The sequence below is a fragment of the Python bivittatus genome, unplaced genomic scaffold (genome assembly GCF_059951505.1).
Source record: "Python bivittatus isolate LINGU-HERP-01145 unplaced genomic scaffold, Pbiv_v1 ctg000430_np1212, whole genome shotgun sequence".
NCBI classification, from domain to species: Eukaryota; Metazoa; Chordata; class Lepidosauria; order Squamata; family Pythonidae; genus Python; species Python bivittatus.
The window spans coordinates 1,350,407-1,374,581 of NW_028277071.1; the positions used below are offsets into that span (position 1 = coordinate 1,350,407).

Consider the following 24,175-nt stretch of genomic DNA (forward strand, 5'->3'; position numbering starts at 1 on the left):
AGCTGCTCCATCCCATCTTAGCTGATCAAGAAAGCTAAGCAGGATCAACCCTGTAGGTAATTGGAGGAGGCACCATCTGGGAAGTCCAGGGCTTTGCCTAGACTAGGAGGTCAACAAACAACTGAGAAGAAAGGAAGGGCAACCCACTTCCATCTTTTTGCCAAGAAAATTGCATGGATGTATCCATGAAGTCAACAGGAGTTCAGCTTAGTCCAAAGGAGACCTGACATAGATATTAGGGTGGTGCAGTGCTTCAGGTTCAGAGGCAAAACTTGTCTGTGGGAGCTGTGGGATCCCAGGAAAAGATACATTTGACTCAAGGAGTTGCAGACAGGGGCTGTATTTGTGTGGCCATTTTCTCCAAAGCCCTCCCCCTTTTTTTTTGCCCTCAAATCCAAAGCACAGCAGAGCCCTAATAGACAGAGATAGGCTAGTTACCTGTAACAAATAAATTCCCCCAAAGTTAGCCAAAAAACAAACAAACAAACAAACAAACAAACAGGAGTCTTAGGGTACTGTGAAAATTAGCATAAATTTACGTGGATTGTAATCTGAAAATACAGATTCTTTATTGCTCCAACAAACATAATCTTCAGTAGAGATATCTCCATAACTGCAAAAAGCATAATACTGTATACAGAGGCAGGGTTGAGATCTGAATGTCATGTTTATTATATTCCCCACACACTTTGAAGTTCACTCTGCATCTAGACAATTAAAGCAGAGTAATCGTCTTATTTGTTGATTCTCTTCTATCCCTGTTTCATCTGACAAATGGAGCTCGCTTCTCCTACAGAAGAGAAGCTGAAAGAAGCTCTGGAATTCCCACCCCCACAGATCTGCGAGAGTCACTGGGGATTTTCTTCTCTGCTAATCGGCTGCCATCTGTCCAGAACAGTTAATCCAAGTCTGCACTAGCATTCGAGGGTAGCTTTAAGGAAAGGAGACAGATGCTAAACCTATATTTCCTCCAAAAGATTGATAAAACTGTAATTTTTAGAGTGCCTGAAAGGGAAACTAAATACTCGCTGTGCAAAACAATAATTTCTCACCAATTTCAACTGGATGGATGACTGGGCATGGATGAGTAGAAGATACCTTCAAAAATTATTTCACTTGTTTGATCAGATATTGCTTGTGGAAAAGCTGGGGTGAACTGCTGAGATCTCTGTTGAATTCTATGAATCTTCATTCATGTTATTTCCATGGATATCCAAAGAAGTGCGTGGACTTCTTTGGTTTGCTCCTCAGATATGTCATATGGGATCCTATCACTGGCATACCATCAGATGGCTTAGCATTTTTCCCAAGGAATGTGAGGATGTCAGTGGAATACAATTCAATTCCGTCGGCTCACTTTGATGCCACTTCAGATTTCCTGCATTGTATTTCATTGATGTCTTGACATTTTGAGACAAGGCAGGAGTTGGTGACACTCTGGATTGACCAGGTCCCACCTCATGGGCCACTGCTGGGCATCCCACTTGAAGGAAGATGCAGAAAAATCAGAACAGATTCAGAAAAGGCCAAAGTGAATGACCAGGGCCGTGTTTAGTCTTGAGAAGACTAAAGAAGAATATGAATGGATTCTTCAAATACCTGAAAGAATGTTACACAGAAGGTCCTCTTTTTTATTTCTCCTCCCATCTTAAAGCATGGGACATGGAATGATGGATTTAAATTATAGGAAGGCATGCTAGCTGGGGAATTCTGGGAGCCGAAGTCCAAACATCTTAAAGTTGCCAACATTGAGAAACACTGGTATAGAGGTAACTGTATAACTCAGACATGCAAAACCACATTTCATATCTGGATGGGGTAAAGGTAAACGGCTGGGAGGTGGATTGTACCCCACTTTCACGTTCACAAGTGCTCATTTGTTCATGTGCAAAATGATAGGATGCATTGATATCTATGACCCAAGGATTTCACTTGTGAGTTTGAGAGAAGGAGGTGAACCCTGAAGATAACAGATCAACACGTGTATATATTTTAACTGTGGTTTTAAAAAATGCAATCTACAACTCCCACCACCCACCCACAAACCCAAACAACATGTCACTTGTGCTTCTTAACATGGAAAAATGGAGCTGTTCTGGATACATTTATTCATTTAATGTTCGTTTTCTTTTTTCTTTGGTTAATTTGTTTGTCTTACTGGTTCACTGGGGCTGGTCAAAGGCTTATTTATATATTTAAAAGGGAGTTAATAACAAGTTGTGGAGCCCAGAATGTGTTCATACTCCCCTGTAACATTTATAATAGTATTTTATTGTTTTTCTGTCATTTATTATTATTCTCTTCTCTTTGCCCATGCCCATCCATCAATACACGCACACAGAGATACATCTAAACTCAGAGACTGGGCACATCAAACATACATATTTGATTACTGGACAGATTAAAAATAAATCAATTAATTGTGTGAGTGGGGCTCATAGTTTGGATTTATAGCAAGCCTAAGGCCAAAAATTTGCTATCCCAAATTCTTAAACAAAAGTCAACCTTCTAGAAATATCTGAACTTCTGAAAGAAAGCTAGATTTCCTCTACTGGGTCATCTGAATCTCTCACTCGGTATATTGAAATGAAACATCCTCACCTCCGATTTCCATGCAGACCAAGAGCAAAAGCGAAGATTTTGTTCCCTATCCAATCTCTTGGAAATATCAGCTAATTCACCTTCTTCCTCCTCTTCCTCCTTCCTTTTGCTGGGCCATCAGAAGCATTTGGCATTTTGCTGTCTCAAGTAAAGTCCTGTTAGACACTTCCTGGAACAAATGAAATCCATTCATAATCCAGCCTCTGTTAAGCTCATTAATGCATGAAGAAGGAAAGCTAACTTGGGGACCGAAAGGATAGGCTGCCAGAGGACTCCATGGACAAACAGCTATGTGACAATGATGGGTTCTCTACCCTACTTTATAGGAGACTTAAAGCGACTTTCCCCCCTTGCACTTAATGCTACCCTGAACCCACAACCTTTTTTTTCTGCTATGTCCTCATGATGTTGCCTTCATCTGATCCCCAGCCCATACTTGAGGCAGCCTTACATTGTCCTTTCTATACAGAGGTTCAACACTGTTTTTGCTGTGGATACAATTTAATGCACTTCTACAACAATTTGGTCAGTGTTGCAATCAGGTGACCCCTAAGGAGGTGCATCAATCCAGTACCTATTGAGCACTTGAGGTTGGCGTGCACAAACCTTCTCCTCTCCAACCCCTGAACGCTCTCCTCCAGGGCTGGTGAGGGTGGTTCTTTCAAACCAGGTTTTGCCTTTATCTACCAGCTTTCTAAGCTTCACACTGGATCAGCCCAAATTGCAGCTGAATAGCAATGGCAGTGGGGTAAGGGGATCAGATGGAGGCTCTACAGTGAAGCAGCAGAGAGAGACAGCTGTGGAGAGGGGCCCTCTTGTAAGTTGTGGTCATGTGTGTAGAAGGTTCTCATAGATCTTCTGCATTATAGGTGGTTTGACTTTTGAACACTGAAAATGCAAATTTGCACCTTGTTGGACTTCACTCCCACTCGTTCCATGGGTGGGATGAACCCACTGCCATGCAAAACCCATTTGCCACAAGACATGTTAGGCAAAACAGCTTGAGGCTCTCTCTGCAATGATCAGAAAGCAGATGCGTAGTATTATGTGAAAGCCATTCTGCCCACGTCTTGAGAGCTTGGTGGTTAAATTGCAGTGTCTGGAAGTAGTCATTTGCACGCTATCTGCAACTTCGTGTCACAAATCACTTCTGCTGAAGAACCACAGAAGGAGCATGTGACTCAGTAGAGATAAAGCAAACTTGAGTGAGCGGGTGGCAGATTATTTTCTGGGACAGCAAGTTCCGTGAGCGTCTAATTTGTATGTATGTATTTATTTATTTATCAAAAAAAATTAACAGAAAAATAAAAACAACTCAGATTGACTTTGCAGCCCATGTCTATTTCTCTCTTGAATTGTTGAATAAATCTTAACTCCATTTCAAAGCCAACAAGGGAGGTGACAATCTTCCTGTGGTGAAAATAGTAGAAATAATAATTTGCTGTGACTGTTTTTCAGACAATAAAATTTTTGCTTTACAGCCCTGGAAAGAACTGTAGAATGGAATCCCTTCCTTTGTTAGGCTTGCAGTTTTATACCTTGCTTACAAGAGTGCAAATCCCCTATTACTCATTGATTGGGTTCATACAGCATACTAAAACGCAATTTATTTTAACCATGGTGGTTGAGCAAGCCACAACTGTCTGGTTCACAGATTGTACTAGGCAATGAAACATGGTTCACGTGTTTCGAAGGCCGGGAAGTCCAAATATGGTTTCATGCAATGTGCAGAGCCTTTAGCCAAATCTTGGATTTAATATTCAGTTTAATATTCATGAAAGGTAACTATGGGACGAACTCCATGAGTTTTTCTGAATTAGAAAAAAGCAGTTTCCCACTAAGGCTAGGTGTTTCACATCTGTGCAAAAGCACTGTAGACCTGAAGTGAAACCTCCAGGCAATCTGGATTAAATTAATAAGGGAACCTAAGCCTAACGGTATGTTTCAGCATCAGTGAACCCTTGTTGAAGTGATATACAGTAAAGCCTGCTCCCCTAATGAATATCAGCCCAAGGATGGCTGGGTGAAACCTAGAAGACACTCTAGTCTTCCAGAGATTTGAAGCTGCATTCTTTGGAATTGAAATAAAGCTTTCAGACTTGGATCACTGGGAAAGAGGGGAAGAATGGAAAAGCTGAAGTGTGCCAGTTATTATAAGAACACAAAAACCTTACTGCCCTTCATTCTAGTCTTAACATAATGATTTGTAGCTTTTAACAAGATAGCAAGAAAGACGAAAGGAAAGGTACTTGGCTGGGTACCAGGTTTGGAATCCAAAACAGTAAGATGGGATTTTTTTTTTAACCATAAGAGGATACAGAGTGGCAAAAAAAAAGGCGGTGGGGGGGGTGTCATATATAACCTATTTAACCCCATGGGAAGGGAAGAAAGAGATTTGAAATAAAAAAATAAATTAATGATACATAGATCTAGCAAGGCTTGTTTCCAGGCAACTGTGCAAAAAGGCTGCATAAATTTGTTTAAGGTAAGTTAGAATTGCAACCAGATGGATGGATGGATGGAGACAGACAGACAGACGGACATTAGATAGATAGATATGAGTCACACTCTTATTTATTATAGCCCAGTCCTAAGGCTGCTGCATTTGACTATCTTTATTCACAAGTCAAGGAAAATTTCAATTTATTTTTATATTTTTCTTTTCCTGATTTATTTGTGGTAATTAAAAGGTGGTCTGGATTAGAAGAAACAGCAAACTGTCTTCACTGAGAGAAGTGAAAGAAAGGGTTCCCGAGCGTTCTGCAGATAAGCCTGAAGTTCAGCAAAATCCAACAGATCCAGGCAGCTTTTGCAGTGGTGACGAGAAGGTGACAGGAGCAAGGCATTGTGGAAAACCTCTCCATTGGCACAATGAATGATAGTACCATCCATGTGTGCCCTTCAATGCCTTTTAATGCCACCAAGGGCTTTAAAATCCCTGTGTATTCCATAGTACTGGTGTTTGGCCTGCTTCTGAATAGCTTGACGTTTTGGGCTTTGATCTACCAGTTGAAGAAATCTATGATCCTTTCTGTTTATATTATGAACCTTGTGCTGGCCCACCTCTTGCAGATCTTGACGCTGTCTTTCTGGATGTACTACAGCCTGAACAATCACTGCTGGGGCTTGCAAAAAACAGCCTGAGTGCTAATCAGTGCAGCTTTCCATACAAATTTCTGTGCTGAAAACAGCTTTCTGTGTCCCATCGCCATGGAGTGGTATATTGGCCTTGCACACCCACAGAGCACAGGCCATTCCAGGGGCTGTGAAGATTAGCACCCTGGTTTGGCTGCTGGTGTTGACTCTCTGCACCATTGTCATTCGGTTAAATATCTTTGAACAAGGGAGGGCCTGTCTGGACAACTCCATTCTGAACTATTCCTATGGAAAGTTTTGGATTAGCATCATGATTTTCTCTTTCATTGTCCCACTCCTTCTCATGGCTTTTTCCCACATCAGTGTCCTCTTCCAAGCTCAGGCAAGTGGTTTCTCTGGAGAAGAGACTCAAAAAGCAAACCTCCGGGTTCATCTCCCTCATCCTTGTGGTTTTCTTCCTCCTCTTCTCTCCTTACCAGGTAATTTTATAGTATAGATACCTGTTGGAAATCAGAGTGCATTCAGACAGAATCTGTGATGCTCATGTTCATCTACGAGCATGCAGCTTTATGCATTTCCCTTTTGGACAGCATCTTGGATCCTCTTTTTTATAACCTCCTCAAGGATAGTCAAACAGATTTCAAAAAATCCCTGAGTTCCAGGGCCAACCGGAAAGGCATCTCATCAAAGGCAAGAGCTCCTCCTCTGTGTTTAAGTATTCCGTAAACACCAGATCGCCTTTGGATCTAACTGTCTAATCTTATGTGTGGAAAATTTAATCACTGAGCCTATTTGTAGGGATTTTTTTTTTTTGAAATGCTACTTTAATTTCTGATCCTTTATGAAATGAACACCTGCTGGAATGAAGACAGAAATGTGGCTACCTAAACAAAAATAGGTACTTCTAAATAAAATATTTGCATTATAGCGTCAACATGTTCTCACAACATTCAATTGATATTGGTTATTGTTGTTGTTGCTGTTGTTATTTGGTACTGTCAGAAGGATCAGACGCCTTCTTTTCCCACATTTCATGACCAAGCCAGGAATCCAATAAATCGTGCCAGACAATCAGTGGAGGTTGAAGAAAATATATTTATTCAACCCAAGGTTGTCAAGTAACGTTGGGTAGCGGTCGTGATGGGCTGCTCCTCTGTTTCCCTTCTTATAGATTTTTAGTTTAAAGATTTAGCCAATCATTATCAACAGAATGGAATGTGTTCTTATTGCAATAGTTCCTACTCTATCAGCATGAACGTCTTCCTTTCATATTCTGTTAAAACAGATGTTTCCTTATCTATAGTTAACCACAATGTCTATATAAATGGACATTTTATCTTTCCTATACACATGCCTATATATAAGATACATGTCTTCTTTTACATAGGTTTTGCTACATGATGTGCTCATTTATTTATAATGGCAGGAGCCAGTCTTTTCCTCGTATAAAATGGCATTACTACTGTCTATACAATCTTTCATCGATCCTAAATTTAAATGTATTGTAAACATAAAAGGAAAATATTCCAGCAGTACAATAGGTAAATATAAACATCCCAAATCTAGAGAGAGGGAGAGAGAGAGAGAGAGAGAGAGAGATCAAGTTTGGTGTAGTGGTTAAGGCATCAGGATAGAAATCAGGAGACTGTGAGTTCTAGTCCTGCTTGAGGCACGAAGCCATCTGGGTGACCTTGGGCCAGTCACTCTCTCTCAGCCCTAGGAAGGAGACAATGGCAAACCACTTCTGAAAAACCTTGCCAAGAAAACTGCAGGGACTTGTCCAGGCAATCTCCAAGAATCGGACATGATTGAACAGATTAAAAAAAAAAAAAAAAGACTCTATAGCAGTGAAAGAGATTCTACGACCTATGTTTCTAGTTTGCATAATACCCTGAACCATGAACTAAGGAAAGGCTGGATTTGCACATGCTAAATTGCCCCAAGAAAATCTGCTTGCAACACTTGGCACAATTTGCCAATTGTAGACTTGCAGTCAGAGCTCTAACTGAAGTAGGAAAGGTGGAAGAGCGCATCCAAGGCAACGCTCAGATAAAGGAAATCTGAGTCCAAGGCAGAAATGTAATGTGAGAAACATGACCCTCCCTAGTTCTCACGAAAACAAAGGGGGGGGGGAAGCACATTCAGACTTGCAAGATTCTGTTACTGTAACCTTATAATAAAGTAGTATTAGCGTTCATAACTCTGGCGTCCTAGTCTGGAAGGGCTGACAACAACTGACCTGATTGAACAGTCAAGCCACACCATGTGGCTATTCTGGCCTACAGATTGCTAAACCATGATTGGCTATTACAATGTTCATATGTTGTGGACATCCAACCAAATGGTATAATCCAATAAGCCATGATTTATCCAATCTACATCGTAAATATTTGCACAACAGGATAAACCATGATTTATTTAATATTTGCCATGTAGATTTTTTTGAACAGAGATCAATGCAATTTCTCCGCGCACTAGCATTTCTACTCTATTACCCCTGCTCATATGCTCATTAAAATGACTAGTTTGTTTCTTGCAATAAAATAGTATGGAGAACATTGAGAGAGGAATAAAAGAATTTTTTATTTTTTCAAACCAGCCAATTAAAATGCGGGCCTGAGCACAAGGCGAGCATTGATTGGAGGAGCAGCGACGACGCTGCACCCCGCGGTTTTTTTAATGGAGGTCCAATTGGGCTTCAGGATCCATGCCGCGTTGAGCGTTGACCAATGGGCTTTGGAGGCTTCGTTTACGTCAGTCCCTCAGAGTTACGTCAAGCTCTTCCCCTTTTGGTGTAGAGACCCCGTTGATACTATTGGTAATTCGATAGTAGCCTATGACAAGCCAGTTGAGATGATTGAAGGGAATTCTAGCCATTGGGATAGCGATTATTAGAAATGGGTGGGAGCAAAATGAGCGGCAGACGAGGGAAATTACTGCAGCTAAGGGAAATACTTGACGTGAGAGTCCCGTGGCCTAATCCCAAAGCGAACAATAGCCACACCATGTTGAATGACAAAGCTTATAGCCTATCCTACCTTGGAGCCTTGCCTCCTTCCTCTCTCCTCCTCCCAGTCTTATCGAACCAGCTTGCTTCGACCTCCCCTCGGCCACCCTCGCCGTGCGCTGATTGGTTTCGCGCTTGATCTTTGGCCAATGAGCGCGCCTGTGGTAAAGGCCCCTACCCCAGAGAGCGGGCGAGTTGTGAAAAGGAGTGGGCGGGGCTCCCTCAGATCCGGCTGCGCGGCGCAGAGGGCGGCTGGGGCGCCATTTTGTGAGGCGTTCGGAGCGCGAATGAGGCGAGGGTAGCTCTGAAAGAGAGGGAGAATCGGTGTACATTTACAAAATTATACATTTATATAATCAAAGCGGCGCCCTGCTGGATCTGGGTCCTCCAGGTGAGTTCGTTGCCTGAAGAAAAACGCCCGAGGGAAGAGTGGCGACGATTCTTTTTTTTCTTTTCCCGCTTGTGGGGGAGGGGACGGGAGTTCGTATAATAGTATTGCCTGCACGCCCCCTCACTTTTGGTCTTGGCGGTGGTCTTTCCCTTGCCGACCTTCTGGACTCGCGCCCTTCTCCCCCCTGTTCAGTTCATTGGTGTCGTCCAAGCTGATGGGTGTCTGGTTACTCCGGGAGAGACCATTATACTGGGCGGGGGGGGAGGCTGCTTTAATGGTTCTTCCATTGTACGACAGAAAGTGCGTGTCTGTCTGTGTGTTTATGTATGCGTTTATAAGGTTGCAAAAATATTTATATGTGGTAGTTATATTGTGTGCATATCTGCCTGTATGTGTAAAACACGTAGGACGCGCGCGCGCGATCCCACTTGCAGGTATGGCTGTTGGATTAGGCAGGACACACATTCTAGATTGTGCCTGCCCGACCTGTATTGGCGTTCAGGGTCGATTCTAATCAGGATTGAGAGCCTAGTAATACAAGATGCCAAATGCCTCATCAGGTGGCAACAGCAAACTGAATCTCAAAAAACTAAGCACTGAGAAATCCAGGTAGTGCTTGGTTGGGAGACCACCAAGAGATCCTAAGCCTGTAAATTCGACTGAATTAAAAAAAAGCTGGTTGCAAACCATCTCCTTATTTGTAAGAATACATAGATATTTCTCTGTAAGGCAACAGGCAACAACTTGATTCACAGAAGTCTTTACCTTTATAGGATAGTGATTTTGGCAGATTTTTTTAGCATAATGAGGCACTTTTAATGGGCTAGCAAGGTTGAATTTGGTGATGATAAAATCCTAAAAACATCAGACAATACATTTATTTGTATGCTATATATTGTACAAATTTCTAATATACATTTATGTTGGTTGTGGCAACAAAAATAGGTGCTTGTGACATCTTAAGGATTTGGCACGTTGATAATGCATGTTCATTTTGGAACAAGATTATAATATTTTTAGGAATGCAAGTGTATCCTTAAATGTAAACAAATGCAGTTGCATTCATTTTGAATTTGCTCTCACAAAAGACTGACACAATAAATGCTACTTTTTTGTATTTTTTTTAAAAAGAAAACACCGAGTTAGTTCTATTCATGTCAATTTCTGTATCAAAAAACTTGAGTGAGTTACTTCTGAAGGGCCTCTTTGTATTTTTAGCGAGATGCAAGTTTCTGAATTACTTGGCTATTAATTTGATAAAAAATGGTCGTATGTTGTGTTTGCCAACTAAAATGATGAAACTATTAATGTATTTTTCCTTGTTGAACTTGTGCTTAATTTGTATCCAGCTCATAACTGGTGTCAATTTTAGGAGATGGTTTGGAATATTTTGAAAACCAGTTGAAATGATGGGGTATTTTGCACCCTGCTATTGTTTCTCTCTCTGCTTTGCTTGGAATCCCTGGTATGAAAAATGAAAGTTTGGAAAGCAGTTTTTATTGCAGGGATTACTGATTAGTCTCACTTTAAAAGCCACAATGCCTACTTTTTGTTCTTGTTTCCACTTTTGATAAGGCAGCATCTGGGCAAGAACAGCTTTGACAATCTTGACGCTTTTCCAACAGTGCACTTGTAGATCAGCCAGATAGAAGAATTCTGCATGTGTTAACAGAGCCATGGGTCACCTTGCTACCCATCCAGTATATGAAGTTGCAACACAGAAGGTGAAACTGCAATGCCAACAACATAGTTAGAACACTCTGGATACACAGGGTTCATAACTAGCTGCTTACTGGCATCTATTAAATTGGATTTAAGTAATTGATTTACTGAATGTTTCATTGCAGGACCATATTTAGTCCACAGCATGAAAAAGGCACAGGTCCCAGGGTGTAGGTGACCCACACACACGAAAGCTGAACCTTTCCAATATTCTTGTACTGAAGTAGGTGGATTATAATGAAATGCTATCGGATTTGCTCTAGGCCAGGACCTGAATCCACAGCTAGATTATACCAAGTGAAATAATATCTGGTCTTTTTACCATTCCCCATATACCCTTTTGCAATTTTTGAAGTTACATTTTTACCCATCTTTCAATTACAAAAGCTTACCTGCCCCAACAATAAGGAGAGTTCCCATTGCCACACCCAACTAGAATTGGTCAACAATTTGTGTAGGCTGAGCTGGAAAAGCTTTTCTGATCACCTGAGCAGAGGCTCAGGTTTATTTATGTATTGTTCTGTTCTTCTCCAAGAAATTCCAAAATGACTTGTTCTGATGCTTGTGCCTTGCTGTATTGGATCAGACTGATCATTTGAAAGCTGTGCTGTTTTCCCTCCAGAGAAAACAACACTGAGGAGATATCAAGGAAAAGTAAAGTTAATAGTTTAAGTAGGCAAGGGTTATTTACTGAAAACATAGATGGGTGACTTCTCTTCCCCAGTTACCTGGCATTTGAGTGGTTGGTGAGAGGGAAAGAAGGTAAATTGGTGACTGGTGAATCTGAATTCTAGAAATTCCTAGTACTAGGACTTTCACTAATGAAAAGCTAGCAGAAGACTAGTGTGTGCACTTTTTATGTAGAACTTATTTCTTCTCCCTTGATCCTGTTCGTGTTTGTGTGTGCGTGTGTGCGTGTGTGTGTGCGCGCAGTTTTCCTCATCTTTGCTTTAGAGATCTATATGAGCTTCGGCACAAGCCATTTCCTACCACAAGCTTGCAGGTGCCTTTGAAGTCGTCCAGCTCGACTCCTTGGCAACAAACAGAAATGGCAAGATCAAGGTGGCATCTTAATCACACCTGAGAGGCAGCTGTGAGCTTGGAGTAGCCATATGGGACTGGAAGCTGGTGTTCTCTGGGGTGGGGGAAACTGGGAGATGTGGGCAAAGTTTCTGGGGTACCCTGACTCATCCTGTCCCTTCTCCTTTCACAGGGCAGCAAGGAGAAAACCCCCAACCCTTCCTTCACTGGAGCTCAGCTTTTTTTTATTTTTTTTAATCCCTACCCACCCCACTACACGCACACCCTCTCCCACTATCTCAATACAAGCCATTTTAATAAAATGGTGCCTTTGTGGCCCAGTGTTGCCTTGCAGTCAAGCAAAAGCTGGATTGAAAAATGTAATTTTGGGGAAAAAATCACATTTTTTTTTCCCTGCAGCAGCTGGGTTAGAGGAAGAACCTTTTAGCCTCGTATGAGCTGGCCTTTCTTAGGCATTTTTAGAGTGAAATGGTGTTCAAAGGGCTTGGATTATTTTCTGCCAGGAGCTCTCCTCTGCCTGGTTCTGTGGTAACCGTGGCTGGAATGAGAGCATGAAAGGGGGGGAAAAAAGGACAGAAAGAAAAAAACAAAAATCGTTACTGACTTTGACCTTTTTACACCTCCCGTTTTTCTAATCTGGGCTATTTTTATTTTTGTTTTTTACAGCGAGATTTTTTTGATCTTCAGCTACAGTAAGTTATTCCAATTTTTTCCATTTTTTTCCTGCCTTTCCACTGATTTCCTTTTTATCGTTGTTACTAGTTACTTATTGATATTATTGCTGCAATAATGGTGGTGACTGTGACTATGATGATGTGTTGCTGATAGTGGTGATTAAAAAAAAAATGACTGCTGATTTTTAACCAGATGAAAATGGAGTTTTTCTGAATGATCCTAACTGACTCTGGGCTTTTAACCCCTTGGGGGGGAAAACACAACAAGGTTTTTAAAACACATTTTTTAAAAAAGTGGATTGATCACGTTAACTCTTTTTTTCCCTCCCTCACTGATCGCCTGGCTGCCAAGAACAGAACCTGATACCTCTCCAAAACTTACTTGAACATCTCAGGAAGTTCCTACACTTTTTTATTTTTTTTATTTTTAATTTTTAATATTTTATTTCTATTCAATTTTTCAACTGTTGCTGCACTATGTCTGTGGTGCTGATCACTCTCTAGCAGTGACAGCCTTTCCCTGGTCAGATCCCCAACCCTCCCTCTCATGCCCTCTCAGTTCCCATCCTGGTCTTTTCCTCTACACCGTCCCTCTCTTACAAGCGCCGTCATGGATGCCCAGTCTGGAGTAACAGAGGCAGCTACCAGCGGAGCCTTGCATGGAGCAGGGGCATACCCATCTTGGCTGATGGTAAGGGGCTGCATTGGCTTAATCCCAGGCCATCCCCTATTAAAGGTGTTGGTTAAAGTGTATGCACCTGTACAGCATTTCTGAGTGCACTATTCAAACCCCAACATTGAAAATAAGTAAAATGTCCTTTCAGGAGATGGTCACTTGAGTCCTTGACCGGGTTCTCACATTATGGTAGGCCATGATTTGTTCAGTAAACCATGGTGGCCTGGATCACACCTAATGCTAAGCTAAATCACAGCAGATAGGTCCATATCTCACCCTAAGCTCAAATCAGACAGATAGCATTATGGAATAGCATAATGTGTAGATCTAGCTGCTAGGGGAGATGGTTGGTCTTCAAGAAAAAAATGAGTTGAAGATTAATACAGTTGCAGTGGACTCTGCTTTAGCAGTGAGCTATATGGTCTCCCGGTTTTAGAAAAAACATTCATCCTAGCTCACAGTTGTATACTATACATATAATGCAAGCCTCTTGGAATTTCATAGCAGATCGCTATAAAATAATACATTTTAGTTGCAGTGCCTGAGATTTTCTAAACGCTGTGCAAATATTACAAAACACAGTAATTGTCTGCAGTGATATACATAAAGGTAAATACAGGTAGTCTCTGGGTTAAGAACGCCCGGTTTAAGAATGACTCATTTTTAAGAATGGAGCCTATTGCAGAAAAATTCGAGTTAATTACACAATAATACTGTTCTGGCTTACATACAAATTCGACTTAAGGACAGACCTTGGGAATGGAACTTGTTCTTAAACCGGGGACTACCTGTAAAGGGAAGAAATATAGAGGCAATTCCGGCACTAAATTTGGGGAGTTGTGTAATAATTAAATTAATGATAACCAATGTACTCTGGGAAACATGATAGACTTTTGTTACCCTAGTTGCTTCAGAATGCAGGAAATCTTTCATGTAGTAGACCAAGGTTTTGTAGGAACTCCATGGAGGCTCTGAATGGTCACAAAGAGTGAGTCAGTCAAGTTTGTCCCTTCTCAGGAAGAGGTATCTTAAAATGTTATGATCTAACCATAGAGCGTTATGGGAAGGAGAGGTGGATAATAATTTCTAAATAGGCCTGTGTGTTCCTCCATCATCTTCAGTGACAAGTAATAGAGGCTTTTTAGCACAAGGGATATTGTTAAAAGATTGTGTGCTACATCTGCAAAACATTTAGCTTCTAATACAGTTTTCATGGAAACAGTTTTAGAATCTTTGCTGGAATATTACTTTCTTGGACAAATGGAGCTGCAGTGACCCGCAACTTAACAGTTTTGTTTAGTAGCCAGAGCCATTTGTTCTAAGTCTTATGAAGAGAGGCTGAGGGAATTGGGAATGTTTAGTCTTGAGAAGACTGAGAGGGAATAATAATGCACAGGAAGTTAAACAAACGATCGATATCATCCCAGAATGCAAGATTTGAATTAAAGGGTTTAAACTACAGGAAGGCAGATTCTGACTGAATATATTAACAAATAGGCATGTTTGACATTGTCAGACACTTACTGGGGATAGAAGCTCCCTGTTGTTTCTTCCCCATTCAGATGTTTGGCTCCCTTGAGCAGAGTTTTTTGCCTCTTGTGTATAGAGTTCACATGAGCTGTAAAGGCTCACTGGACAACTATGTCACTCTCCCTCAGCCTGATCTGCCCTACAATTTTCAGAAAACTTGGAGATGGCGTAGGTCTCCTTGAACTCCTGGAGAAAAGGCAAGAGATAAACCCAACAAATATTGTGAAAGACTACCCAGAAAAGAAACATTTTCCTCCCTCGGGTTGGGTGGAGGGCTAGAATTTTTCTTCATCTTAACAGATTTTTGCAGGGTTGACTCAGGGTTTGCCTGGTGCGTACTGTGAAAGGCTTAATTTGTAGCGAGGCCTGCTGTTCTAATTTTCTTTCTTTGAAGGAAGAGGTGGGTCTCCCTCTCCCACAGTGGTTAGAATTCAGGCAGAAATGTAAATAACACTCCACCTGTGTCTCTGCAAAAACTGAAGAGAGAGAAGGGTTTTTTTTCCCACAGGAAGAGTGAGGGCAAAGAAGCAAACAGCCTGTTTCAAACAAAGAAAGCTTTTGCTTTGCTTTTCATTAGACTGATGAGAGAGTGGCTTTTTTGAAGCTCAAGATATGGGGTAGAGGAGAGGAGCCTTGTCTGGAGTAATGAGTTAAGGGAATTTGTTTAATCCTGTCTACATACAGGCCAAATCAAAGCTGTAGTTCCATGTTTAGGGATGCCTCAGTATCAGGCAGCAAAGAGAAAAGAACCTCAGCCAAATGGACTTTAGCCATGGTGTTCAACTGAATACTGGCAGTGAGACTCATTCTCACTTTTAATCTTGGTTCACTTGACCTTGTTGATGCTTTTGCTTTTAGCTCACATGTGTGCATCAATATGTGCACGGCACGTGAAGAGCTGTGTGCTCATTAGCTGGGACTGAAAGATTTTAATCTCTTATGTAGTTCTTTTCATGTATGTGTTGGTGCCATTTTCATCTCATTCTGGAAGCAGTCCTGTGAGTTGGGATTGGCAGAGAATTTGCAGTCTTCTGAGAACTTTGTTGCAGAAAAACTTGGGTGTCTTCAACGACCAAAGCTAATATTCCATCCCCTGCTTTGTCCTGCCTAAAGTTTTGAGTGCAGGCAGTCAGACATTGTCTTCACATTTTATTGTCAATCCTCTCCTGCGAGCAACTTGAGGGAAAATGAGTGTATGGATAAAGAAAATGTTCCTCCAGGTACTTGCCAAAATTAGACTGTAACCAAATAGGCCTCCCTTGCATTTGCATAGGAGTGAAGTTCCAATAGTGATAAGCTATTTATTTGCTCTGGTTGCTTCCTAAAAGCATATAAAATATATTCTTTCCCACAAATGCATAAAAGGATGTACAGGTATTTGAATCCAAAGTAAGAAGGTACTTTGGATCTGGCCTGGTCTGTCAGCACTTTAAAGATCCCATTCCCTTTTCCTGATCTTCACAGCTCATGCATAAAACCAGGAGAAGTCAGAGCTTTCGAGGTGCTGCTAGGAGGCACAGTGAGCACGGCCATGCCAGATAGAAAGCACCATATCCAAGTGCTGCACACCTCTGACATGTAGCCTAAGTCTGTGAACAGAGACTTGTGGTAATTAGCAAATTCATGTAACTCTTCCCTAATATGTATTGGGACTGCAGTCTGACTTCTAGAATTCCTAGCAGAATGTCCTTGGGTTGAAGATGAAGGTTGGAACATGCTGCCCCGAAGATGTTACGCACGTTTTATTTATAGATTCATCTCAGTTTTTTAAAAAGTCAAAGAAGACTGCCCCTTGATAATATGAGTACTTTTATTATTTGCCTCTGAACTGGAGTCTGCTTGGCTTCCTGTATTTATTCAGTTGACATGCTGCTGCTTGTATTGACAAAAGCATGTATTGAAGTGATAGATTGTGTTTTCCCAAGAATGCTGCTTGAAACAGAACTAAGGTAGGAGTAAAGTTCACATTGTTTAGAAGATGCTTGACGCTGAAAAAAAGGAAACAGAAGCAGTTTGTATTGACTGGTGCTAAAGGCCGTCGCGCCTTTTTAGACGGGACTCCTCCCATACATCCAGTTCTCTTTCACATCTCTTCTTGGAGATAGTGGACTACGGTAGGCTAATGGTAAAAATACCTCCCTTTTCTTTCTCTCAATTTTTGCTTTCCAAGAAAGTTATTTTTGTAGTGTTGGCATTCTTTTTTTTTTTAATTCTTGTGCCAAAACTGCTGTATCTTATCACTAGGAGGGTGAATCTGAGATTTCCCAGCAAGCCTCAGGCTGGTAGCTTTTCCTTCTGAGAGAGCGCTGCTTCTTGGCACATGGCGCCCAAAAGATGTGTGCATTTGTACTTTCTTTGTAGTCGGTTATATGTGTAGAAGATGTAAAGTTCTTTTGCTGACCCTCTTTCTCTCCCTTTCCCTGGCCCTGGCAGCAGGTTAGCATTTCTGCTGCGTGGGGTGAGCTATGGCCAGCAACGTCACCAACAAGACAGATCCCCGTTCCCTGAACTCCCGTGTCTTCATCGGAAACCTCAACACCCTCGTGGTCAAGAAATCTGATGTGGAAGCCATCTTCTCCAAATACGGCAAGATTGTTGGCTGCTCGGTGCACAAGGGCTTTGCGTTTGTGCAGTATGTGAATGAGCGCAACGCTCGCTCTGCGGTAGCGGGAGAGGATGGCAGGATGATAGCAGGCCAGGTCCTTGGTAAGTAGGTGACGTCCACGCTGACCTTTCTGTTCTGTAGTCCCAGTGAAGTTGCTCGCGTGGTTCTCTTGGCAGACATTTGGCTTGTTTCCCTTTTGCCTTGTTCAACCTGGAGTCTGCTCACAGAGCCCAGCAGTTTCCTGTGCAAACGAGATGCTTACCGCAGCCCCAGTTTTCCATTCAGGGATCTTTGGTATTGTAGGAGTAGAAAATAGAGAGTGAAAAGAAGTTGGAGGAAGTAAATTAAATATTGGGGAGGGGAGCAGTTTCAGCCTACCTGTGGAGGTGATTCCTGGTCGGGTCTGCCTGGTAGGCCTTACAAGCAGTCACAGAAGGCAGCTTTTGTTGACTTTTTATGATGTAGAACTCTACCTAAACTGAGATATTATTCTTGGCCTGTCTTTGCCTTGACTAAGAGCTTTCTGGAATCTGAGAAAAGGAGGTAAATATAAAGAATGTGGAACGTCCTTCTTCGCTTGCATCTTTCCTGGAAACAGAGTAGAGAACAGCACATGCAGCTGGCTGGCTGGCTTTTTGCTTTGTTGGATATAAGCTTGTTTGTTTCACTGGGACAGGCTTAAGAGAGATGCACTTTTTTTTTGTCTGAAACCAACTTACTAAAATTCCATCACCACCAGGACCCAGAGTAATTCCTCTCCTAGCCATTTACAATTGTACAAATAAGCACACAAAAATTAGTAGCTCACAAGTGTTTGCCGATCATCTGGCCTGTCATGTTTGGCACATCAAAAAAAATGAGTTTGGAACAAAGAAGAAATTCAACGCTTCCCCTTCTAGAAAAGCCCCCGGTTTCCCCACAGTTGTTGGGACCTGCCTGTTAATATCAAATACAAAAGCATGCTCCAGTTCAGACATGCTCAAGCCTTGCTGGAGAGAATTTTTCCTTTCTTTTCTGAAGACAACTTTTTTTCCTGCCAGCAAGAGCTAAAGTTGCTGATGTTTTTCTGTTCAGTATCCCAACCCACCTCTAGCAGGGTTTTTTAGCTTATTCTCTCGCCTCCTGCTTAGCCTGTTGCTTCTGAAAGGTGATAGTAGGTTTTCTTCAGCAACTAAGGAAAGCAGGGGATTTTCTACGTAGCCTGAGCCTCTGAATGTTGTATTTATTAACATGCTACATGGTTTGGATGCCCTTTCTGTTAGGTAGGCAGCTCTTGGAGCCCCAAACTGCCCTTGGTCTTTACATGGTATGCCACGGCTTGCACTCTACAAAGTATTTGTTTTTCCTTTCCATGGTTGCCTTTGGATGGCAGCCCTGTAGCCCTGTATAGCTTCAGTTTGTTCACCTCTGTGTTAGGGGCATTCTCTCCCTCCCCACTCCCATTTTAGGCACGGTACCAATAGATGTTAACTGGTCGCTCTGCATCAATATGTAAGGAGGCGTGTTACTGGATACCATCTTACCCAGAGAGATGTTAGGCTTTTCTTTGTTGGATGTGTTCTGTCAGGATACTTTAATTTGGATTAGAGTCTAGGTCTCTAAGGCTTTTCCAGTTGTTACAATTTTATAAACGTTTTAGATGAGGATATAAAACAATGTTTATCTAATTTACTGATGATACAAGGCTGGAAGAGATAGCTCTGGACACCAGAACACTAGGCTGAAAGTAATCTGATGAAATGCAGAGAGAAATGCTTGAATGTATGTATTGAGACACTAAAATCAAAATCACATGTAGATTTAGGAAGAGTGGCTTATTGTATGTGTGGAAAAAAGCTCTAGGCATCTATTGGACAATATGCCAAATATGAGACAGTAATGCAGTTGCTTAAAAAAATTAACATGAATAGGTTGCCTTAGGACAAGTATATTTGGAGTTTTGCCTTCAGATCAAGGCTCCACAATTTGAGAAGAATATTCACATAATGGTCATTTGTATAAGGGCAAAATGGCAAATGTTTTAAAAGGCTGGAATTGTTTTGCCTGGATAAAAGCATGAAGGGGGTACAAGGGTAACTTTAAATATTTAAAAGGTGGTGAAGCAGAAGATAGAGCTAAGTTATTCTCAGTACAAGAACAGTACAAATGGAAAGCAGTTTGGACTAAACAGTAAAGTATTTAACCGCACTGTTTAAAAGTGGAACAGAGTCCCTTAGAAATGGGTGGGCTTTCCTTTTCCAGATATTTTGAGTAGAGACAGCTGATAGATATCAGTGTTCTCAGCCAGCCTTCTTCCTGGTGACCTCCAGTTGCGTAACCTTGAACTCCCAGATTCCTCAGCGATTAGCTAGGGACTTCTGGGAGGGTTTCTGCCCCTTGGGTGAGAAAAGCTACATTACACATATGGCAGAATTTTAATTTCTTCAAAAGACTGTGGAGATCCTAGGTTTCAAATTAGTTTCTGTGTCTTGTTCAGATATTAATCTGGCTGCGGAGCCGAAGTTGAACCGGGGTAAAGCTGGGGTGAAGAGATCGGCCACAGAGATGTACGGGTCAGTAGCCGCACCACCTTCTCCGTCCCCTCTAGTCAGGTCGGGACCCTTATGTTTTCATTATTTTAACTTCTGTTTTTTATTTCTCTGGTTTGTGCCCTGGAATGAGCAATGCCTCTGTCTGTCTTACTGTCCAGCTGGGTGCAAGATGCTAAATCTGATTGTGTAGATGGGTATGTGTGCACACGTGGAAAAATCCATATGACTGTCAGAAGCAGCAGGATGGTTTTGATGTACTTGGGATGAGAAAACTTGCCATCTTGTCAGATCACAGTGCCAAGCAGCAGATGGCTTTGAAATGAGGGGCGGCAGTGGAATGGGGAATTGGATGGAACCCTGTTTGTTTTCACGTTTGCATTGTGACCAAACCATTTCACCTTTGCTATATTGGGCTGTGAACAGACTCCTCATACTGATAGCTTAAGGGATTGTCTGTGGTCCCTAGCCCTCTAGAAGGGGGGCTATGGTCCCCAGCCTCCCTGAGACCTGACCGTGTATTCCATGCTTTGTCTTTCAGGTCTTCATTTGACCTTGATTATGACTTCCAGCGTGACTATTATGACAGGTATGTGGTGTCAAGTTCTGCTCTGCTTTGTGTTTTTAATTCTGATACAGCTCTGAACTGAGATCAGAGGCCTAGAAACCAAGGCTTTAAGGTTCCATTGCCCCCTCCCCAAAGCCTTCAGTGTGGCCCCCAGAAACTGCCCAAAGTTGTTATCCAGTTACACATGCTAAGATTACGTGTGTGTGAGTGAGAGAGAGAGATTTATCAAATATATGACTGGATAATAGGAATACTGTATTCAGTTTTAATTAAAAGTTAATTAAATTTTATCTTAGCCCCACATTTTTTTTTTTTTTTTTTTTGGTATTACTGTCTCCAGGACACAATTCAAAGGCCAGATGCAGTTCTTCTCAAAAAAAAGTTATGCCCTTCTGGCTGGCGATTGCACCCTCTTTTCAACTATTCCACTAAAGAACAACATGATGTTCTTTTGTATAGCTCATTCTCCGAAGTTTAACTTTTGCCTAGTTAACAAGAGCCAGAGTATTTGTATTTGGGAAGCGGCAGAAGGGGAGAAGGTGAAGCCAGCATTGAAAGGAAGGGCGTTTGGTTCACAGAATTCTCCAGGAGGGTTCCTTTAGTAAGGTGTCTGCAATGCCAAGTTTCCTGCAAATTCAGTCAAAGGAAACAGGCTGAGAAAGAGCCACTGCTTTGAGGAAGGGGTGTAGATTAGTGGTGAAGCTAATCCTCTGCGTGCGGGCAATGCTTGAAAATCCAGAGACTTGCTGTTAGGATAGATAATGCTGATTCAGTATATGGTCTCATTTGGCACACTTCAGCTTCCTATGCTACAAACAGCTTTCTTGGGACAGTAAGGTGCGATGGGTTTGAGACAGGTCTTTTCCTGGGCATTTCCATATGCAACAGCCCCCCCCCCTCAGTAAACTGCTGAATTTTTATCGAACAGGAGTGCAGAACTAAGGTCTTGGAGGTTCTGCAGGCAGGCCCCCAAAACCTTGGGTTCAAGCTCCAGGTCCAGTTATCAGATTTGAATTTCTAAAACAACAGAGAGGGAAATTGCTGGGACATAAGCATATTCATTACATTTAATTTGTTGCATTTAAATTTAATTGCATATTTAATGCTCCCACCCTCTTCTTTGTTAAGGCCCCTTCTGTTATTTTGGAGAAGTGTATCCATGCATGTCCTTTAACCTCAAAACATTAGAGTTGTGGAATTAATCTCTGGGATCACTTGTCTTCCAAAGTTAGGAAGAAAATAAATAGCCATTAACTGTACTAACAAGATCTAAATTAAAGGGAAGAATTTAATCAAATGTTTTGGTTGAAAGAGAGGGAAAAGATATACAGAATAGAGTTCTGGGCCATCTTCATTTGATTGAAGAGAAGGTTATTGGTGAGGGATATATTTCTGTGGTATGTGTGCTACAGAAAGAGCTGTGCTGTTCTGGAAGGAGTACGTAATGCCCTTGGTTAGCTTATCTAATTAAAAGAAGGTATTTTGAGAAACCTAGGAACAGATCTGCACGCCAGCTTGAGGTGAAGCTCAAGGAGCCGTGGATTTGCAAAGCAGTTTTGAAGCTAGATGTTTTGGATTATCTTGTTCTCCTAGGATGTACAGCTACCAAGCACGAGTGCCCCCTCCACCCCCCATTGCCAGGGCTGTGGTCCCTTCCAAACGTCAGCGGGTTTCTGGCAACACCTCTCGCAGAGGCAAGAGTGGATTCAACTCAAAGAGCGGGCAGCGGGGATCGTCCTCCAAGTCTGGGAAGTGTAGGTGTTGAACTTGTTGGCGGGCCAGGGCTACAGCGAATGTGATGGGGGAGAGTTTTTATCTCTTATTTAAACTGGATATTTCAAAGTTTGCCTCCCTCCGTGTTTCAATCCGGCTGCTACTGCACTGACACTTGTAATGCCACTTGATAATGGAGGAGGGCTTTAGAGGACACCAGGGGGAGGGGGGAATCTCTTTTGTAAGTTTTCTTGAGTAGGAATGCTTTATTAGTACACCAGGGTATTGGAATTTCCAGTAATGAGCTCCTTTCTTTATTGCAGTGAAAGGAGATGATTTGCAGGCCATTAAGAAGGAACTGACCCAGATTAAGCAGAAAGTGGATTCTCTGCTGGAAAGCCTTGAGAAGATAGAGAAGGATCAAAGTAAACAGTCGGGTGAAAGGGGAGGGGAAGGGAGGGGAGGGGAGGGATAAACTGCCTGGAGATCTGTATGGGATGCATGCTAGGAAACAGCACACTTGAAACATTTATTTAGCATTTACCCTTCTGTATACAGGCAGAAGAAAATGAGGGTCATGAGAGGCATTTTTGACAGTGGACAAGCTTATGTCAGGAATGGGCAGTTTTCCACAGTGGGTGTCTCTATTTACAGTGTGGCTTTTCATGCTGTAGAACTTATGGAATGCCTCCTGTTAACCCCCTCCAGTCCCCCAGGATACTCTTACCTCCAACTTTGGTGAGAGGAGATGCCTCACTAGAATCTTTTGTGTAGGAAGGAAAAGCTTTCTACAGCAGCCTTTCAAATGGGCCTGCAAAAGCTGCCGGTTCACAAAAGTATTGCTAACTACTGGCCCAAATACATTTTGTTGGATGGTTTAGAAAAAAGTTTTGATCATCTTTCGGAATGATTAAGGCCCCCTTAGACATTTTCACTGCTATATAGGCAGGTGGCCCAAATTGTGGTAATCCCAAAATTGCCAAGCATTCTGATTCTCTGCTGGGCCCTCCTCTCCTCCCATCCTAGAACTGAAGAACGACAAGTCGGAGGAAGAGCAAAGCAGCAGTTCTACTAAAAAAGAAGAGAGCAATGTTAAGATGGAGTCTGAGGCTGGGGCAGATGACTCTGCTGAGGAAGGGGACCTGCTGGACGATGATGATAACGAAGACCGGGGAGACGACCAGGTACGAAGCTGGAGGAGGCAGAGAGCCCGGAGCGAGGAGCGCGGCTCTCCCTGTTTGCTAACTCCACCCCTCTGCCTGTCCCCTTCTCTCTCTCAGTTGGAGTCCATCAAGGGGGATGACAAGGAACCCGAAGAAGGGGAAGACGACAGAGACAGTGCCAATGGCGAAGATGACTCCTAAGAGCCCAACATACCTCTCCTCTCTGCTCCCTGGCCCACATGGCGTTCTTCTGATTGAGCCTCTCACCAACCCTCTTCTCCCTCGCTGGCTGCTTCCTCACTGCCCTCCTTCCCTCTTGCAGCCCTGTGTGTTTTACGATGTTGTGTCTTCTGTTGCATCTGCCCTTCGTTCCACCTCCTTCCCTTCATCTGCTCCAGTAGTTCAGTTCAGTCCCTTGTAATTTTCCTCTTTTAATTTTGATACCTCTTTATTGACTTAACAATAAAAAGACGTATTGTTTTTAGATGACTGGTTTGATGTGCATTGGTGAGAATGGTGTTTCAGCTGCGGGGAAGTGCTTTGTACACAGCATGTATTATTTTGGCTAGCGTTGGCCAAGTCTTGGCTAGTGTTCGCTTAACCACCAAGACAGAAGATGAGCCCATCTAACTACCAAGGGGGGCAGAGGGGAGAGGCTGTTTCCAAGAGTACCCACAGAAAAGACAAACCTACAAGCCTCTACCTCAGTGTTGTCCAAACTTGGCCACTTTAAGATGACTGGACTTCAACTCCCAGAATTCCCCAGCCAGCATGGCTGGCTGGGGAATTCTGGGAGTTCCACTCATCTTAAAGTGGCCAAGTTTGGACAACACTGCCCTACCTGTTACCTTACAAAAGTT

At 42.3% G+C, this 24,175-nt stretch overlaps 1 protein-coding gene and 1 pseudogene across 6 annotated transcripts; both read left to right on the forward strand.

The window, feature by feature from the left end:
• The first annotated feature begins 3,796 nt into the window (after window positions 1-3,796).
• On the forward strand, window positions 3,797-6,567 carry LOC112540745 (G protein-coupled receptor 4-like; annotated as a pseudogene). Its single transcript, XR_015796691.1, has 2 exons — window positions 3,797-3,865; window positions 5,292-6,567. The product of XR_015796691.1 is annotated as a G protein-coupled receptor 4-like (transcript).
• Window positions 6,568-8,925: 2,358 nt separating this feature from the next.
• Window positions 8,926-23,799, forward strand: HNRNPC (heterogeneous nuclear ribonucleoprotein C). Of its 5 annotated transcripts, none has more exons than XM_015888264.3 (9): window positions 8,929-9,095; window positions 12,525-12,550; window positions 17,172-17,444; window positions 19,820-19,934; window positions 20,413-20,460; window positions 22,033-22,193; window positions 22,476-22,577; window positions 23,179-23,336; window positions 23,433-23,799. In XM_015888264.3, exons 3-9 carry the CDS (start codon window positions 17,204-17,206, stop codon window positions 23,514-23,516), a joined length of 909 nt encoding a protein of 302 aa, XP_015743750.1. In that variant the 5' UTR covers window positions 8,929-9,095; window positions 12,525-12,550; window positions 17,172-17,203; the 3' UTR covers window positions 23,517-23,799. The 5 variants fall into 5 exon arrangements, with proteins under 5 accessions (XP_088000306.1, XP_088000307.1, XP_015743750.1 ...); XM_007429329.4 differs by having other exon boundaries at window positions 19,820-19,895; XM_088144180.1 differs by having other exon boundaries at window positions 8,926-9,095; window positions 23,179-23,799.
• The last annotated feature ends 376 nt before the right edge of the window (window positions 23,800-24,175 follow it).

What these genes read in the sequence shown, in the direction of transcription:
- HNRNPC (XM_088144180.1), top strand. Translation starts at nt 17,204, where the DNA reads ATGGCCAGCAACGTCACCAACAAGACAGATCCCCGTTCCCTGAACTCC. An exon ending in GATAGCAGGCCAGGTCCTTG is followed by an intron (nt 17,445 to 19,819) that starts GTAAGTAGGTGA and finishes TGTCTTGTTCAG; the next exon opens with ATATTAATCTGGCTGCGGAG. An exon ending in GTCCTCCAAGTCTGGGAAGT is followed by an intron (nt 22,194 to 22,475) that starts GTAGGTGTTGAA and finishes TCTTTATTGCAG; the next exon opens with TGAAAGGAGATGATTTGCAG.